Source organism: Poecilia latipinna, unplaced genomic scaffold, assembly GCF_001443285.1.
Source record: "Poecilia latipinna isolate Pla-1442-1.1 unplaced genomic scaffold, P_latipinna-1.0 Scaffold3458, whole genome shotgun sequence".
NCBI lineage: Eukaryota > Metazoa > Chordata > Actinopteri > Cyprinodontiformes > Poeciliidae > Poecilia > Poecilia latipinna.
In genome coordinates, this window is record NW_015116074.1 from 20,939 (window position 1) to 39,702 (window position 18,764).

Sequence of the window (18,764 nt, forward strand, 5' to 3'; positions counted from 1 at the left end):
GGAATATTTGGACGAACTGTTCATCCATCACCACTCATCTCTCTCTTTGGGGTGGCTCCAGGAGAGGCTTCCTTCAGCAAACATCAGAGGACTGTGTTAGCTTTCTGCTCTCTACTGGATAGAAGAATCATTCTTCTTCAATGGAAGGATCCACATCCTCCAGTATATGGACACTGGTTAAGAGAAGTTATGTCTTGCATTCATTTGAAGAAGATCAGGTATACTGTTAGGGGATCTGTAAACAAATTCTTTGATATCTGGCAGCCATTTATATCTTGCGTAGAAAAAATTTCAGCAGATAAATTTGTGTACAGGTCAAATATTTGTCTCTTTCATTTACGCACAATCCTGTGCTTTGCATCGACTGATGTATGAATACAAGGTGGATACATGTTGGGGTAGTAGATCCAGTATATGAGGGAAATGGTGGAGTAGGAGGGATTTCTGTTGTGTGTGTCTTCGTCAGTGTTTTTTGTGGTTTATGTAAAAAATAATACTTTGATCAAAAAGAAATTAAAAATAAAATAAAAAAAAGAATAGCTTCTCTGATAGGCTAACTCCTTTTAGCACAACATGAACAGAACAGCAATCTTTTCCAGTGTTTCATCATATCGTTTTTTGAAGCAAAAATTAACCCCTTCGCACCCTCTTTGTAAAAAAAAAAAAAAAGTCCTGGTTCTACATATAATAAAACAATTTTAACAGAAAGATGGTTCCACAGACATTTTACATTATATTTCATCGGAACAGGACGGTAGCAGTGGATCTGCATTTGTTTGTAGCAAAAAAATTACATGAGTGTTGAGGAACAAGATGGGACTTCTGGTGTATTATTTATACTCTAATTTTTTCCAGCAGTAATCACATTAGTGATGTGTATATAAATCTTTTTTTTTTTTTTTTTTTTTAAAGAAGTCTGGTTACATATCTGCAGAACACGGGGAATGACAGAGTTTCTTGGCCTGAAACCTAACAGCTTGTGAATGTGACTGACAGCAGGGCTTCTCTTTCCGCTTCTTTCTCCAGATGGAATCTCCCTTTTCCACCTGTGCTCCTCCTCCTGTTCACCTCCTTGGTCCTCCTGCTAATAGCAGCGACATCTCGTCCTCTTGTGAGCAAATCATGGTTCGCACGCGCTCTGTTGCAGTGAACACAGCAGAAGCATCTCTGGCCACTGAACCAGAATGTCTGGGGCCCTGTGAGCCTGGCACCAGCGTTAACCTGGAAGGAATTGTGTGGCAGGAGACCGAAGATGGTGAGCAACCTAACACGAATTAAACAACTGACTCTGTCAATAGCTGTCTTTATAGAGATTAATCATGTGGAGTTGTTCATTAAATAACACAAAATGAAGACTTCCACCATTTTTGGTGTAGAAGTGCATCACCCAGCAGCACTTACACTGATGCACCATTTTAAGTATGAAAATCAGATACAGGGTAGAAGGATAGATCATGGGATACATAGCTGTGGATAATATTGTAATTCCTGTATTTTCTGTTGGATTCACAACTACTCCTTCTATGATAAATGTTTGTGTTGTGTTCTTTTAAAGAAATTAGAACAGGAAGGTCAGATCTATAAGAAAACCAGAATTTGCTGGGTCTCTAGTTTCTGGTATAATACTTTACATAATAATTGTACTGTGAATATCTAAAGATGGCACTGTAGTTGTAAAGATATTACTACAGTGCCAAGTAGTAAATCAAAATTCTCACTTTAATCTCAGATTAAAGTGAGAATTTTGACTTTTCTCAGAATTCTGTGATTAAAGTCAGAACTTTTTAATTTTTTCCCCCAGTGGCCCTATATGTTAGCTGAGTTCCTACACTTTGTCGTATATTATCATGTATCATTCGTTCATCCTTTTTATCCACTAAAGTAATCCAGTCGACTCCTTTCATCTGTGAATTAGTCGAATATACAACAGGTGTCGTAGGTGCCACTGGCCATGGCACCTGCCAAGGGCTGCCGTGACCTCATACAGGCACTTCTGGTCGCAGGTGTCATGGGTGCCACTGGCTTCGGCACCTGCCAAGGGCTGCCGTGACATCATACTGACACTTCCGGTGACGGGGGCCATTAGGTGTCACGGGTGCCAATGACTTCGGCACTAGCTATTACGGGTGCCACTTGCTCTGCATCTGCCAGGGGCTGCCACAGCACTTCCGGTGACAGCTGCCTTGAGTTTGCGGATGTCTGCCGGACATGTCCGCGCAATGATAGATTTTTATGACTACGTACTCAATATCACAACTTAAATTACCCGGTGGAAGCAGTGTTCACATTGAACAGGTTTTCACGTGAAACCGGGCTGATTAGGTTGAGAATAGAGGTTAAAGTTCAATGTTTCAAAGTTGAGATCAACATGATAAAAGTCACCATCCTAGCCAGCATATCTAGGTGGGCCCCATATGGGGAAAAGGAGGGCAGACAACATGGGTCCAATATGAGTTTGTCTGCTGTTTCCATGGTGGGCCCACATGGGTTTGCCCATGTAGGGCTACAGCCTACATGTGCGCAGCTCCATATGCCGCAGCTTCTGTGTCAGATTTAATATGAGTGAATTCATCATTTAAAAAAACACCAGTGGACAGCTGATAATAGCTACCACTAGGTGCCACTACTCAGTGGCCAAAGTATGTCAGAGCTCACAATTCCAGAGTGACATTATGTTCAGCATGGTTCCATGACAGTGCACAAGTTCCCAAGAAAGTAATAGACCAGGCATCCACTATAACTTTCAGAGTTTTTTTGAAGATAATGCAGATTTTTTTGGAAACTTATAATCATTTTCCAAAAATGCCTGTTAAACAGTTTTAATTAAATTAAATTAATTAATTAAATTAATTTAATTAATTAAAATTAAATTAATTGATTTAATTTAATCAATTTAAATTAAATCAGTTAAATTCTGTCAAAAATATTAAAGGTGTTAAATGGATAATTAAACAATACAATTACCATTGAAAAAAAATATTTATAAACAGGCAATATAGATAACATGCATTACAAAAACTGGCATTGCCATCCTCCATAACAGCGGCAGCAGTTGTGATAGCTATGAAAAACTCTGGACACCTAATGGCAGCTCTAGTGGAAGCTAGAATCAGCTGTTGCAAAAGTGCCGAAGCCAATGGCACCTGTGACACCTGTTGTGTATTCAAATAATTCAAAGACGAAAGGAGTCGTCTGGATTATTCAGATGAACTTTAGTGAATAAATAGGATGTACGAATCATACACGATGATCTACAACAGAGTGTAGGAACTCAGTTAACGTCTGACTTCAAGTTCTTTTTCTACTAGTTCTAAAGCATCATGGGATATGTAGTCCATTCTGTTAAAGGTCTACAAGTAGTCCATTTTGAACCAGATACTATCAAATGCTAACTAAATCTATGAAATAACTGCAACTCAAATACTTATTAAATTATAATATCCTAAATAATAATTCTGATTAAACCCCAAACAAATTCTCAACAACACCTAGTGCCGAAGCCAGTGGCACCCGTGACACCTAATGGGACGTGTCACCGCAAGTGCCAGTATGAGGTCACGGCAGGCCTTGGCAGGTGCCAAAGCCAGTGGCACCCGTGACATCTAATGGCACATGTCACCGGAAGTGCCAGTATGAGGTCGCGGCAGGCCTTGGCAGGTGCCAAAGTCAGCCGAAGTCAGTGGCACCCGTGACACCTAATGGAACCTGCCACCGGAAGTGCTACGGTAGCTGCCGGTGTCACGATTTGAGCTCGGCCCTGCTGAGCCATGTACTGCCTCGATGATTTCCGCCACTCGTTTGTTGACACCGGGATGATATGAAATTTATTGTGCAGTTCGTCTGTAAAGCTACACTTACACTATAACCATCAACTACTCAGCCACCCGCCGTGTTCAGTCTGTATAAATACTCCAGCGCTCTTCCCGGCGTTTGCTTTGAACCAGCAGCTCCAGGAGGAGAAAGGCTGCCGTACTCCAGGCATCGTGCCATTCTGCTTCCTGGCCGATTGGTTGTTTTCTAGATAGCCCTGGGAGAAGGCGGAGAAGCTTGTTTTTTTTATTTTTGTAGCTTATTTGTCTCATATAAAATTGTCACAACATAGTGACAGTTTCAACAAATATGTATAAAAAATATTTTTTATAAAAGATACATACTTAAGTAATTGTCTTCCTCATTTTTTTAAACAATTAAAACAAGTCATAGCACTAGTCTTTAAACTGTATGCATTAATTCCATTGTGATAGTTTAGTTACTGTGTTCTCCTTTCTGCAGGGATGCTTGTGGTTAATGTCACCTGGAGGAACAAGACATATGTTGGGACCCTTTTGGACTGCACAAGACACGACTGGGCCCCGCCGAGGTATGTAAACACATTCCAGTTACAGTTCACTGGTTAGCAGCTTACTGAATTGGGAGATGCATGTTGCCTTCCGCGGTGATCAATTTAGAAAACTAACAGTTTCTGACTACCCAGATATTCTAGGGGTAGGATCAAGTTTGGGCTCATTAAGTTTTTATTTAATCAGAAAGTTTGTTTCAGAAAGTAAAGAAGAAGGTATTTCCTAGATCACATCGTCAAAATTACATAGTGTAACACATGGTGTACGCACACTCTTAAAAAGTGTTAAATTTACTAAAAAATGTAGGTTGACCAAAAATAGTCTGATCACAGGTCTTAGATTTTGTTGTGGCAGTATTGTTTAATCTCATACCTTATATTAATTTTTTTTTTTTTTTTGGTTCTTGCTGGACTTTTTTGTCACACAGAAATTTTAATAACGCTCAGACATTGTTTTTTGAGTTGGTGAAACGTGAAGAAATCCTGATAATGGCTTTTTACTATGACTTTACATTAAACTGCAAATGAGAGAGGTTTAGATGGGAGTATAGACTGAACTTTATAAAGTACAGAGAAGGTTGGCCACACATGATAGAGAATGGAGTCTAAATGCTTTCACTGTTTGCCTACAGGTTTTGTGAGTCCCCCACCAGTGACATGGAGATGCGAAGTGGCCGTGGGCGGGGGAAAAGGATGCGACCCAACACCAACACGCCTTTGAATGACAACAGCAACTCATCAGACAGTAAAGGCAGTGGGAGCAAGACTCGTGGAGCTGCTGCAACCAGCAAAGGGCGCCGGGGTGTGGTGGTGGGTTGTGGTGAAGATGCAAAGGCCAGCCCCTCCTCTGCCAAGAGGAAAACTAAACCTGTGTCTGACATGGAACCTACCTCCAGCTCTGAGGACTCTAAAGCTTCAAAGCGCATGAAAACCAACTCTTCTGTTGTGGGGACCCTGTTACCTGTTGGGAAAACAGAAGCTCTGGCCCCCCCACAACTGGAGCGGACTTGTCCTTCTCCTATACTTATCGACTGCCCCCATCCCAACTGCAACAAGAAATACAAACACATTAACGGGCTGAAGTACCACCAGGCTCGTGCCCATAATGACCATGATGTACGGCTAGACCAGGATGGGGACAGTGAATATGGGGATGACTCTGTCGTCCAGCATGACCCAACTTCCTGTAATGGTGCTGCGTTCTCTCCTGCCCGCTCCAATACTCCCAAAGGACGGGGCTTTGATGCCCCTTCTCCCTCGTCAGGAAAGCAGACATTGAAGGGAAAAAAGAAGGCAGGGGATGGGGAGCCTGAGGTCACCGACGGTGGTGAGGAGGGAGGATGTTTAACCGATGAAGCCAGCAATGATGGAGTGGATGACAGAAAGGCCAGAAGAATGTCAGTCAACAGCAAATCTGATAAATCAAGTCAAAAAAGTGCGAAGATGGGCCGACCATTGCCCCTTGGGGTTGCGTCATCATACTCTCCCCAGGCATCGTCTCCTGCATTGAGCTCAGTAGTACAGTCTGTACCCAGCAGCCCCCAGCTGAAAATCAGCCAAACTAAACCCTCTTCACTCTCGGACCCTTCCTGCAGCCCCACCCTTGGGAAAGACAAGAAAAAGAAAGACAAGAAGAAGAGGGACAGTTGGAAGGAGGAGGATAGTCCTGCAGCAATGAACAAGATAGGGCGGCTGGAGGAGGGAAAAAGTCCATACTCTGAGACAACAGATAGTTTGCTAAATGGATGCATGGAAGCTCACCAGAGCCGTTTGGCAAGCATCAAAGCTGAGGCTGACAAGGTCTACAGTTTCTCCGACAATGCTCCAAGTCCGTCCATTGGCGTCGCAAGCAGGATAGAGGCTGGCTTAGCAACACCATTGCACCAGAACCAGAACGGTGCTGACAATGTGTCTGTGAAGACCAGCAGCCCCGCTTACTCTGACATCTCTGATGCAGGCGAAGATGGAGAAGGGAAGGCCGAGGGCGTGAAGGTCAAATCAGATCCTGATCAGGGGCCGCGTGAAGGTGCCAAGAAAACACTGTTCTCTTCTCAGGCTCCCAGTAAGGAGTCGCCATACTACCCCAACTATGACTCCTACTACTCGCCAAGCTACCCAAACCCCAGCCCAGGAACAGTACCAGGAGCAACTGCTCATATGGAGGCAACACAGATGAAGGTGAAGAAGGAAGAAGACTTGGAGGTGGCAGAGGAGGGCAAACTTAAGGTGGAGCCTCCGGAGGAGAGGAAGGCAGAACTGGGTCCTCAGCAGCCATCAGTCATCCAACCGCGCTCCAATATGTACTCCCAACCTCTGTATTACAACCAGTACTATGTGGCCCCCTACTCCTATGCCTCTGATCCTGCCTACCATAACCACCTGCTGGCTTCTAACCCTGCTTACCGTCAGCAATACGAGGAGAGGCAGCGGCAATCTGACAAGAAGCTGGAAAGCAAAGACCGTGACTCTTTTAGTAAAGATGAGTGGAAGCAGAAGACCTCAGGTCCCCCTTCAGTCTCTGGCGCCCCTGGCCTCACAGACCTGGGGTCTAAAGGATTGATCATCCCGGCCAAGTCTAAAGATCCTGCAGCAGCTTCAGAACATGCCAAGTCTGTCATTATGGCTAAAGGAGAGGAGATGAAGATCCCCAGCACCCAGGCTGAAGGGCTGAAGATGAAACTTCATGAAACGAGTCACCATGGGAAAGAAGAGGCCAAACCAGGGATAGAACTGGGCAGATCAACAGGTGTGGACTCTACCATGTGGTACAGACAGGTAATGCATTTCTGCACATTTATGTTCTGAGCTTTATAAGAAGGTTTCAGGAAATACTGTATAAGTTAGGCTGCAGTAGTTGTTTATATAATGCAATGTAACAATTATATCATTTAATTTTAATAACTGCAGGTTTCCTTAATGCTGTGGGAAACTTTGTTTCATTCTAATCGTTTGGCAACTTTGAAATTGACATTACTGATGGTTCCTCACTGGATGCATGACCACAGTCACAGAGTATTAAGTTAATGTTATTTTTAAGAACATCCCATATGTCAGAACAGGTCATGTCTTGAAGTTAATTATAGATTCACATATAACATACCATTATAAATATTAATAGTGGAATTTTATCAGAATTTTCAATCAAATTAATTGCAGAGTCTGTAATTAGTCACATTTTGATTGAAACAATTTGTCAACAGAACATTTTCAAATCAAAAACCCTTTTTACCGCTGAATTATTGGTTTAAATAGAGTAGAATATGAGCTCAACAACAAATATATGTATTATTATTATTATTATTAATCTGTTATTTAGGTTCTTCAACCATCAGATTGCTGCGAAGTGCTATTCTAGCCATTCAGGTTTCAAATATTTTAGTAACTCTTGATCATTCATGGAACAAATCCTGTAGAAATGTGACTGTTAATGCTTACATTAGTGTTGGGATGTCTGTGCTGCTGCTACATGTTTAGCATTAAGATATTGTTTTAGGTCAGAATAGCTTCTCTGATAGGCTAACTCCTTTTAGCACAACATGAACAGAACAGCAGTCTTTTCCAGCGTTCCATCTGATTGCTTTTTTGAAGCAAAAATGAACCAAGAGAAGTGACTTCATCATCCATCACTATAATGTTTGCTGGTGACTCTTGTGGGTCAAATTTATTGGTGTAACAGAAACGTGAAAATACATAGGTGGTGGCTGGAACCTATGTATATTTTAAAAAATCGCAAATTTTAAACATGTTAAGATCTTTGTCATTAATTAATTGAAATTAGCATATTGTGAAGCTCATTCAGCAGTAGGTTCTGACCTTGGCTAGCCCTAAACCCGCAGTAACCATTTGGGGGCACTTGTTGATTGATCTTTCATCAGGTGAGTATAAAGTATGGACTAAAAATAAAGTGAGACTTTGACATCACAACAAAAGTAGCATGATATTTTGATGTCGTTCAGCAGTGTAGATTATATCTCCTTTAACCCAATACACCTGCACCATGTATAGTAATAGAGGTCAATTATGTTTGATACACAAACTTCAATATCAATGTTCCACACAAAGTGTTTAAATTCACAATTAAACCCACCTGAAACATGGTTCTGAAACTGCTGGCACACATGACAAGTAGAGACAGTGGCAGCAGCTCCAGAAATGAGCATTAGCCCTCATCGATAGCATCTTTAGTCTGTGACAGTTCTTTATACAACTGTCAAAAAAACTGTACTTTTCTCAAGTTTTCTTCTTGTTCCCAGGAGCCAGACTCTCGCCTGTGGCCCTATATGTATCCCAGTAAATACTCAGAAGCTGCAAAACAGCAAGAAGAAGAAAGGTGGAAAGATGAGAAGGAGCGAGACAGGAAGGCCAAGGAGGACAAGCCGCGGGTAAGGGAGAGCCTTCAGAAGGAAGAGGTGAAAGAAGGAATGGAGGGCAGAATCCCACTGCCCCCAGAGGAGCACCAAGGTGGAGGGAAGGAGGTCCGCGTCCCCCACATGCAGTTCACCTCCCCGCTGGCCCAGCATCAGGGCTACATGTCCTACATGCAGGGACCTTATGGCTACAGCCAGGGCTTTGATCCCAGCCACCCCGGCTACAGAGGCATGCCTGCAGTCATGATGCAGAACTACCCAGGTAATGTTCAAGGTTCATGTTAGTTATCTGAATAACGGGGCGTCGTTTTGGCACTGTGTTTTCGTTTTTCACCCTCTAACTTGTTTCTGAAAAATATAATAAAAATAGAACACAAAATCAGTTCTTGCCAAGTGATTTTTTTTCTGAGGTGGGAACTTTTTTTTTTTTTGCCAAAAGTGATTTTGGCACTAAATAAATAAATAAATTACTTTGGCCATTATTTTATGAAGATGATGAAATACTTGTTCTCCCTACTGTAGTTGGAAAGCAGCCTCACAGTGGCAATTTGCTTACTTTGTCCTCAGCTTCATACCTGCAGGCTGGTTACCCTTTTTCTTCATATGGAGGGAAAGTGGCAGGAGGGGACGACGGGGAGAAACCCTCCAGGTCAAGTCCAACTGTGAAGCCGCCCAGTGAGGCCAAAGCTCTGGATCTGCTGCAGCAGCATGCCAGCCATTACAAAAGCAAATCGCCCTCCGTTCAAGACAACAAAACGGTGCAGGAACGAGACTGGGAACGGGACAGGGAGCGTGAGAGAGAGGGCGCTCGGCCTCGATCTTCTCCTTCTCATCGCATCATTCCTCCCCATCATCACCTGGGATACCCTCTGCTGTCAGGACAGTATGACCTGTCCTACGCTGCGGGTGAGATCCGCATGCTGCCACACAGTACGAATGTGTCAAAACGCAAAACAACCTGATAATCAAGTTTTTAACTTACTTTCTAATGGGGGAGATTTTCTTCTCCTGATGCTTTGCAGACCTTCTTGTTCAAGACTTTTACACCTTAAAAATCTGTTGATGGGAATCATTTCCTCTTTGAAAGTCAAGGAAGTTAAAATATGTTCAAATCTCTCATCCGCCCCTTAGTAAAACATACACGGTCCTCCATATCCATAAATCCATGCATAGATATGCTTATTCATAATTTTCAGCCATTGTTTACATCCAGATCTACCGTCTGACTTCTTCTGGCACAGAATTATGATCCATGTCTCACATCAATGATGTAAAGGTCTGGTAAAATGTGACATGAGCGTTCAGACTGCAGACGCTTTGAGAACTAATGGATGCATTTCAGGATTAGTTCACATTTGGAAGAGGCACAGATTGGATTTTTTTTTTGGGGGGGGTGAAAATATTGAAATTGGTTCATTCAGACTGCAAGACAGATGTTATACTGCTCAGCTGTTTTTCCAGCATAATAAATACAATATTTGAACATTCTAATTACTATAAATACCCTGTGACATGAAGACAGATGGTTAGTACAGTTCCTGAAAGAATTCTACTGAGCATGATTACTATTGCAACAACACATTATCAGTAGGGTAAGACTAACCTGTCTCACGACGGTCTAATCCCAGCTCACGTTCCCCATTAGTGGGTGAACAATCCAACGCTTGGTGAATTCTGCTTCACAATGATAGAAAGAATTGACATCGAAGGATCAAAAAGCGACGTCGCTATGAACGCTTGGCCGCCACAAGCCAGTTATCCCTGTGGTAAGGGCGTTCAGAGATTTCTTCCCATTATAACTTCAGGGAAGAGGTTAAAGGTCACCTCCACCTGAGAGCATTTTGTTACGTCACCAGACATTGACTCTCAGGTTCATCGGAGCCATTTGCAGGCGTCTTCACCTTTCCTCAGTGACTGGCTCAGGAGTTTGATGCTGAATGTTTATGATGTCTGGTATTTCCTTGCAGGTCTCTCCTCTTCAGCCATTGTTGCAAGTCAGCAAGCGTCGGCCCCATCCATGTACCCCCCTCCACGGAGGTGAAACTGGTGAGATCCAAACCGGCCTCCCTAAGATTCCTGATTTTATTCACACAGCAGCAGAAACACAGCTCTGTGGCAGTCTTCTGTAACTGATTCCATTCATCCGTCTTTGTGAGGCAAAAGAATCAGAGTTTCTGAAACTCCCTATAAACTGCAGGTTCATTTCACATTTTGTTTTGCATATTATAGTTGCATCCTATAGACAGGAATTGGTTATCTAAAGTGCAGAATTGCAGGTCTGCTTTTTTACCTCGTGCTATCCTTTTTTTTTTCTTCTTTTTTTTTTTGCAGCAAATGCAATTTTTTTCTAGTTTATATATATTTTATTAAAATGGCATGCTACAAATGTCTTGGCTATCAGCGGAATAATCTTTACTGACATTACTCCAGTCAACCCCTTTTTTGTAATAACTGAACAACTCTTTGCAGGTTTTCTCTGGTATTTTGATTTATTCCAAAATCACAGCACTGGCTTCTTGTCTGTAAAATTATAACAATTTAAATAATATTAGTCTTCTAGGCCCTGAATGGTGGTGTACTGAAATCCATTTCAGAGTTGATGGTGGAGACTAGAGGTGTGCCGATCGTTTGGCCACCGATCATAATCGGCCGATTTCCATGAAAAAGTGTCTGATCAGTGATCGCCGATCACTGTCTCTTGTTGCCGATCACCTGTATCTCATTTGCAACCTGTGTGCAGCTGATCTCCTCTTTCCTTCACACTGCTGCAAGCGCACAGCAGTAAATCCTAAGCAATGTGGTGTGGAACTATAATGCTGAGAGTGAACGGGAATGTTTGGGTGTTGCGGTGGAAAATTACCTCGGGGGTGAAGCACATCAAAATGCATCAACACGACGAATCTAATGTGACATTTAAAAAACAAGCACTTGATGGAGTTTGGCTACATCAAGGCTCAACGCAGAAAAAAAGGACATCCAGAGCAGCCGGTAAAGCAGCGCACAACTACCAACACTCACCCAGATTAGCATCACGGTCAGAAAGCTAAACAAATAACCTGAAAAATAATTTAAGTCTTCGAGCTGGCAGTGTAAGATGCTGGTTCTGTTCTCGTTGTTGAACCGCCGCTACGCGCTACTGGTAGTAATATTTCACAGACGGAGCGCCGTTTCTGCTCCACCTGCTGTGAAACTCTCACACCGAACCTCTGCTTAAAGCTGCAGCACGTAACTTAAAAAAAGAAAATATTTTAGATGTGTATTAAAACTTTCGCCGTCCCAACACAAGACAGATAATCTCTGAAAAAATAATCGATCTCCTCTGCCGCCTCCTGTGTTCTGCAGGACACAGGAGGAGGCTAGTTGATTAGCATGGCTAGTTGATTAATTAACCAGCATTAATCAACTAGCCATGCTATCAGGAAGGATCGTTTATTGTGATGCAGCCTGCATTTGACTTTGAGTGAATGTTTCCTTTTTTACTTGACATTATTTGATATAGGCAGATTTATTTGACTCGTGTCATTTATGGTACTGAGAGCCTTACTATTAAATATTATTTTACTGGTTGCAGGTTTTTCAGTTGTTATTTTGACTGAATAGCTGCTTTATTGTACCTACAAGTATTTTGCATGTTTTATGCCTAATTAGGTGAATATATTGCCAGATAATTTTTACATTTTGTCAGATCACAAAGTAGCATTTATACCTAAAGCAAAAATGAACAGTCAATCCAGGTGATTGGCAAAGATCGGTGATCGGCAGAGATCGGCCTCATTGGTGATCGGTATCAGAATCGGCAGCAAAAAACCTGATCGGGAGCATCCCTAGTGGAGACTCATCAGGTCATCACTCTGTTCAGGTGATGACCTGATCAAAAAGATCTGGACTACGTTGTTGGTTTCCTCAGTTAATGGTCACTAAAATATCTGGAAACTGGCAGAAGTAATGATGAATAATTTTTTACTGAAAATGAACCAATGAAAAGTAGACATTGATTTTGAGCCTTTTCAAAGAACAAAGTACTAAAACAGGCATGAGGAAAAATGCTGACACGTCTACAAAAGATGATTTTACAGACAGGAGGCCAGCGCAAGGCCACTGTGGGGTTCAAGCCATCATCAGAGGGGAACCAACAATATAACTGCTAGAAAATCCAGATGAGCAATTTTGTATTCATTGCAATAAATATAAAAAGACATAATAAAGTGGTGATAAAATATTTTCAAAATCCATTTCAGTCTATTTTAGTAACAGGTTGTGGGTTTTTTGTCACTGCCGTCAAAGGCCCACAAATGCAAATAATGCTCTTTTAAAAACAGAAAAACTAAACCCATAGAAACCCATAGAAATGAAAGTCTCATTTCTGAGAATTTCTTTTTGGGTTTTGCAAAAACCATTATAGATTTTATTGTTGTAATGATGAATCAAAACTCTTTTGACAATCATAGAAATGACTAATGAAAACCTGAGATCCTCAGAAACCAATAACTCTCTGAAATTAGACTTTTTGGTGTTCATTTCTTTTCATGCGGTTTTTTTATGCTAACTCTCTGCAGGTAGTTTTGATTGGCTGAACTCCACCCATCCTAGTCAAGTGAATGAATCACACGAAAGCATCTTTCTGTTGTGACATCACTTCATGTTCGACATCCACCCCTGAACTTTCAGCAGACTCGCTGCTGGACCGGACCAAAACAGTTCTCCTCGTTCTGGGTGGTTCGCCACCTCCACACTGACCTAATAGCACAGGCTGTGGTTCTCAGACAGGGGATGCTGTGGAGCTGGCAGGTGGAAACAGAGACACGCTGATGGTGAAGCGTGACTGGAGGTGGTATGATGGGCGGTCGGCATCGTTCTGTCGTCTCACTGGTTCATGTTTTCTTCTCATCCTCATACATGTCAAAGACCTCTCACTCCCCACTCAGAACGCCATCATCACTTCTTCACCTGGATGCATCATGGAAAAAAAGGACTCACTGAGGACATCCAGAGGCTGGCTGAGGAGATGTGTGTAAATGTAATGTAGTGTGTGCGAGTGTGTGCATGTGTGTGTAAATATTGTACAGAGGAATTATTTTAAAGAGTCTGTTGGATGATGTTGAATTTCTTACTCTTCTTTTTGTCTGTTAGCCTCTGTTTTTCTACTGTTGTTGATCTGATATTAAACTTGTAGCTGTTGGAAAGCTGCTTGAGCTCTGCGTCATTTCTTTCACCAGAACGGCGGTACCTTAAGACGCCGTTTTGATGCCTGATTCTGTGACACTGCAGTGCTAATGTGGACCTGCTGCACAGCCAATCACAACAGAAATGTTGGTGTGAGATGAAGGGAAACTGACCTGATCAAGTATGTTTGAATTTTTTCAGGCATATTTGACCACAGTCTGGTCATGACTTTTTTTTTTCTTTTTAACTACAATAGAATGAACATAAATGTGGTGGACTTCATTAAAACTACAACCAAACTAATTACAATCCTGACAAAATTACTCAGATATTTAAGACTGGACTCCCATAAGAATTTGATGCGCTCAGTTGGCTGTAGTTGGTCTGAAGCATCCTGTGGTGTGTGATCCCTCTGCTGGTCCAGTTGTTCAGTCGGATTCCCAGGCTTTCAGTCGGGGACAAACAACCCATCTGTGAGAACGCCTTGTCTTCAAAATCTTCGCCTATAGTTATATACTGTGTCCCCAGCTTCTATCTGGTTTCCTTAAAAATAAAGCTGCAGCTATTTTTTTTTCAGCAATTAACTGCCTGGTTTGTGAGTGTTTTTAATTTTTTTTAAACAAAATGTCTGCTACAAGTTAAACAGTCAAGACTGAAACAATCAACCCACACTAATATCTGCATGGAAGGACAGTGTGAGTTTCCTCCAGCGAAGGCTCCGAATGTTTCAAATGCTTCTTACTGGAATACTGTAGGATCAATTAGATGATAAAAGTTAAGACTAATAACAGAGTAATTTAATATTAACACAAAGCAACTTAACTTTTTAAAGTTTGATAATATCTGCAGTGCAACTCACTGCCTTGTCCCCATCATACTGCACTCATTGCAGCATGTTATGTATCAGAATAGTGTTCTAATAACAAAAGTTCTGCAACTTAGTCCAAGAAACTAAAACATTCCTGCCATCATGAATTCCTTTGATCATATAAGTTAGCCTGGCGTTGTTGGTATGTTCAGCTTTTCTTTTGAGTGACCAGGTCTCAAGTCACTTATCCATCATTTTTAAATGCAATCCTTTGGTATGGGTCTCACTTTGAGCTCACGTCAAACAAAATAAACAAGTACCTTAAAAACCAGCAGGGGGCGCCCGCCGACCACTAGTGGTCCCGTGATCACAGTTTGAGAAAAACAGGTGTAGATTATTCTGTGAATTACAATCTGAGCAAAAACTTAGAGGCTGAATCCTATTTTCCAACACTGATGTATTTCAAAAACTGGTTTCTGCTAATTTGGTTTACAGCTGATGAAAATCAACATTTAATTTCTGAGAAAATTGCAGTAGTGATCAGACATTACATCATCTGTTCATGGTTGGTCACATAAAGACCAAAGTCAGTGCAGCATCTAATGGGACAGTTTAGAGCATTTCATGCTTGTTCTGCTGACAAGCTTTATATGGTTGCTGATTTCATTTTCCAGCTGGACTTGCTTGGAAATGGTAAATGGACTGGACTTTATTAAGTCCAGAGGACCCAAAGCGCTTCACACTGCATTCAGTCATTCACCCATTCACACACCGAGGCAGTCCGACCGAGGCAAGGCTGATGCATCTGTTTCCTTCATGTCTTCTGTTAAAGTTCTGGACTTTTCACCCCGCTGCCATTTCTCAGTCCAGTGGGTTAAATTATTATGGAGAATATGTCAGTAAATACCTAGTCTGGTAAAAACTTTATCTCGTATAGTGCTGGAAAAGAGAACATTTCTCCAGTAGAATTGCACAGGAAGGCAATGTCCAAGCTGGTAAATGCCTGAATTGCAGAAAAATGTGGTCCTAAGAGTACAAGAACTTTCAGCTAGAACAAAAGTGTGTTTGAAACAGGAGCAAAATACTGGTTTAACAGATTTTTTTTCATCTCAATTTACATCAAATGTAACTGACAAAATGAAGGCTAGTTCACTGCGTCCCATTGGTTCAGTGAAAGACATAATTTAGCTACAGCGTACACAGACACTAGACTGTACTGACCCCAGCAGAGTAAAAATAAATGCATTAAGTCTGTAATGTTTTGCAATTTTACTTGTAAGCAAATATTCAATCCAAACCAAAACAAGAACAAACTTTGTCTCATTAACACAAGTTATGTGACAAATATTCAATCGAATCCACAACAGTGAATTAAGAATCACTATAACATACTTAATTACAGCCTATAGTGTTGTCATGGTGTTAAGACTACGAAGGAAGTGTGTCCTTTCACACACCCTTTCACATCAACATGTAGCGGACCAGTCCTCCCCCTCTGACCTCACGGAGACGCTGACATTGTCGCAGCATGTTCAGGATGCCCTGAAAGCGTTTGTCCACTTTCATCTGGGTGAATTCATGCATGTCCTCCTCCACGACAAAAAACTGTCCTGCAGGTACAGAAAAAAAAGAGAAAACTAATCGGTGTCTTTGTGTGGATGTGTCACAAGCTTATCCAGATTTATCTAGAGAGTTTCCATTGAAAACGACAAAGGAGAAACAATCCAGTCAATTTTATCAACTGAGGTAAGGCATGCAGATTTTCTCATTCACAGCTGCTTGGGGGCGTACGGCCTGCAGCATACCTCTTGTATCTTTGGTTTCCTGGTCCTTGAAGCGCTGCTGCAACTTGCGTGAATGATTATTAAGAGCCTTCAGTGGCTGACAGAGGATCTTATACTTGGCTGCTACAGCAGTGTTAATGCCTTCCACTACAGCATTGAGCTGCTCATATGAAACACGTCCTTTCATGTAACTGAAAAACAAACATGCATATAGACAGTCAGCCAAAAGGGAAAAAAACCTAAAACAGATCTGGACAAATGAAATCAGAAGTACATTGTTGAACACACAAAATCAGCTCTGGGGACTATAATGGAAAATTTTATAATGTGCTCCTCACCCCTCTTGTGCTTTAGATTGTGTCTGCATGATCTCATCATGAGATTGCTCAAGCTGCTCTCCTATAGACTTCTACAGTGCCGTATAACAGCAAGAGCTCCTTGATCCTGGAGACTAAGTGTTACTCCCCCAACGTATAAGTTATCTGCCCTCTTTAGCATCAGAGAACAACCTCCTTTCCTTAACAATAGACAAATGGTCAGACCATCTGTGTTGGGCTCCACAGAATTCTTGGTACATAACAATCAGGGATTCACATCTATTGTCCAATCAAGTCTCTCTTCTCTGACCAAAACCTCTAAAAGGAAATCAGAGCCACTGTTGGTCAGTGCAGACTTGACAGACTCCTTTCACTCTGTATTTCTGTTCTCACCTTGCAAGGTTTTAATAAATTTCTTACTTTCTTCTCATCCAGACTCTTGTTAAAGCAATTTTTTCCATGACAGGGACAAATGAGATATTAACATGATGTATCATCAAGTACAGAAGGAAGTTGATTTTTGCTTCATCAGAGAGGCACACAGACTAGTCTCACCTAATTCTGATGCGTGCAGTATGACCACACATCCATTTTAGACAAACTGTGCAATCACATACATCTGGAGTTTCTGCCTCTTATGTAATTAGGTGTCTGTTTCTTGAGATGGTTTGCAGCAAATCTGAAGAAGGCTTTGACTAGAGACACTGTTGATTTGTTACCATCAAGTGAAGCAGATGCTCAGAAATGTCCACTATGTATTTTATGTTATGAAGTGTCCTTTGTGTAATCATGTTCAGAGTTCAGAGAAGTCCCCAGAACAGAACCAGCTGTCTATGTCAATTTATTAACTCAATCTAATGCTGCCGCAGCAGAACAGTTGCTGTTACAGAAGAATTTCCACTAGGGCTGCAGTGATTGCTGATATTTTAATTCCGATTTTGGCCGATACCAATTCTTTTCTGTCTGAAATGTTTATCAATATTAAGCTTTAGAGCGTGACGTCACTGCTGTAGACGTACTCTGCGGCGAACGATATCAGCGCCATCTTGAAGGAAATTAAACACAACCAGCAAAAACGACTTTCTCACAGATCTTTTGAATCCAAGTTTCTTAAAATAATTTAGCAACGGTACGAACTTGCTGCATTATTGGATGTAATGTCCGATCACACGACCGAAAAGGTAAAAAGATAGAAAACGGACTTTCGTTTCACCGTTTCCTGCCTGGAAACAATGCGAGGAGGCTAAGTTATCGGAGCTAAAGAAAAGAAAATGAATGTCCTAGGTATCATCGGTGACACGTCCTGATATTATGTTCTCCAACATCCCAAGATTCCTACAAGTTTGCTCCAGACATTTCCATTCTGGTGAGTGTCTAAATTCGCTTTGTTGGTGTTGTGTCATAATTTTTTGCTATGATTTTGTCCAGGTGTACTCATGTTGAATTTATGTTGGGTTCATTTAAGTGGGTCAAACTTGTTTAGGTCGGGCTTATATTTTTTATGTAGCATAGTCCAAGTTTTGTCAGTGGACATCGGGGTTATTCCGTTATTGTGAAGTAAACTATTTAAGTTTTCTAGCGTTATCAAATTTAAAGTTTTAATACTGATGCGTGTTCTGATATGTTCTCTTCAAGGCAAACCGACATATGAGATTAGTTCAATCCAGACTGGGTTCCAGCGCTGAATATGGGTTACTGCAAGGTAAACGCTACAACATCAGATCGACATACGAGTGAATTAAAGAGGCGATACAGCAAGACTATGGTGGATCAACAAGTGGGGGAACAAGTTACAGAGACTGTGTTTTCATTATTTACCCCATAAGAGGTAAATAATGAAAACACAGTAGCTGAGGCTATAGAAGAGGAGCTCAGCAAGGCTGCAGACTCTGAAGAGGAACATGAACCAGCAGCAAAAGGCAACAAATAGAATATCACTTCTGTGAACAGAGAAGAGAAGAAATAAATATGTTAAAGGAGAACAGG

General features: G+C 41.5%; 1 protein-coding gene across 4 annotated transcripts in view; it reads left to right on the top strand.

Moving 5' to 3' along the window:
* LOC106941020 (zinc finger protein 609-like) overlaps positions 1–13,893 on the top strand; it is a 33,270-nt gene extending 19,377 nt beyond the window's left edge. For 2 of the 4 annotated variants that reach the window (XM_015023933.1, XM_015023935.1), the window contains exons 4-10: positions 1,027–1,255; positions 4,273–4,360; positions 4,972–7,114; positions 8,593–8,968; positions 9,274–9,612; positions 10,674–10,752; positions 13,263–13,892. In XM_015023933.1, coding sequence (XP_014879419.1) covers positions 1,027–1,255; positions 4,273–4,360; positions 4,972–7,114; positions 8,593–8,968; positions 9,274–9,612; positions 10,674–10,747 — 3,249 coding nt within the window. In that variant the 3' untranslated portion in view covers positions 10,748–10,752; positions 13,263–13,892. Of the gene's footprint in view, positions 1–1,026; positions 1,256–4,272; positions 4,361–4,971; positions 7,115–8,592; positions 8,969–9,273; positions 9,613–10,673; positions 10,753–13,262 lie in introns of all 4 variants that reach the window. The other 2 variants (XM_015023937.1, XM_015023936.1) reach the window with 2 other exon arrangements.
* Positions 13,894–18,764: the final 4,871 nt, after the last annotated feature.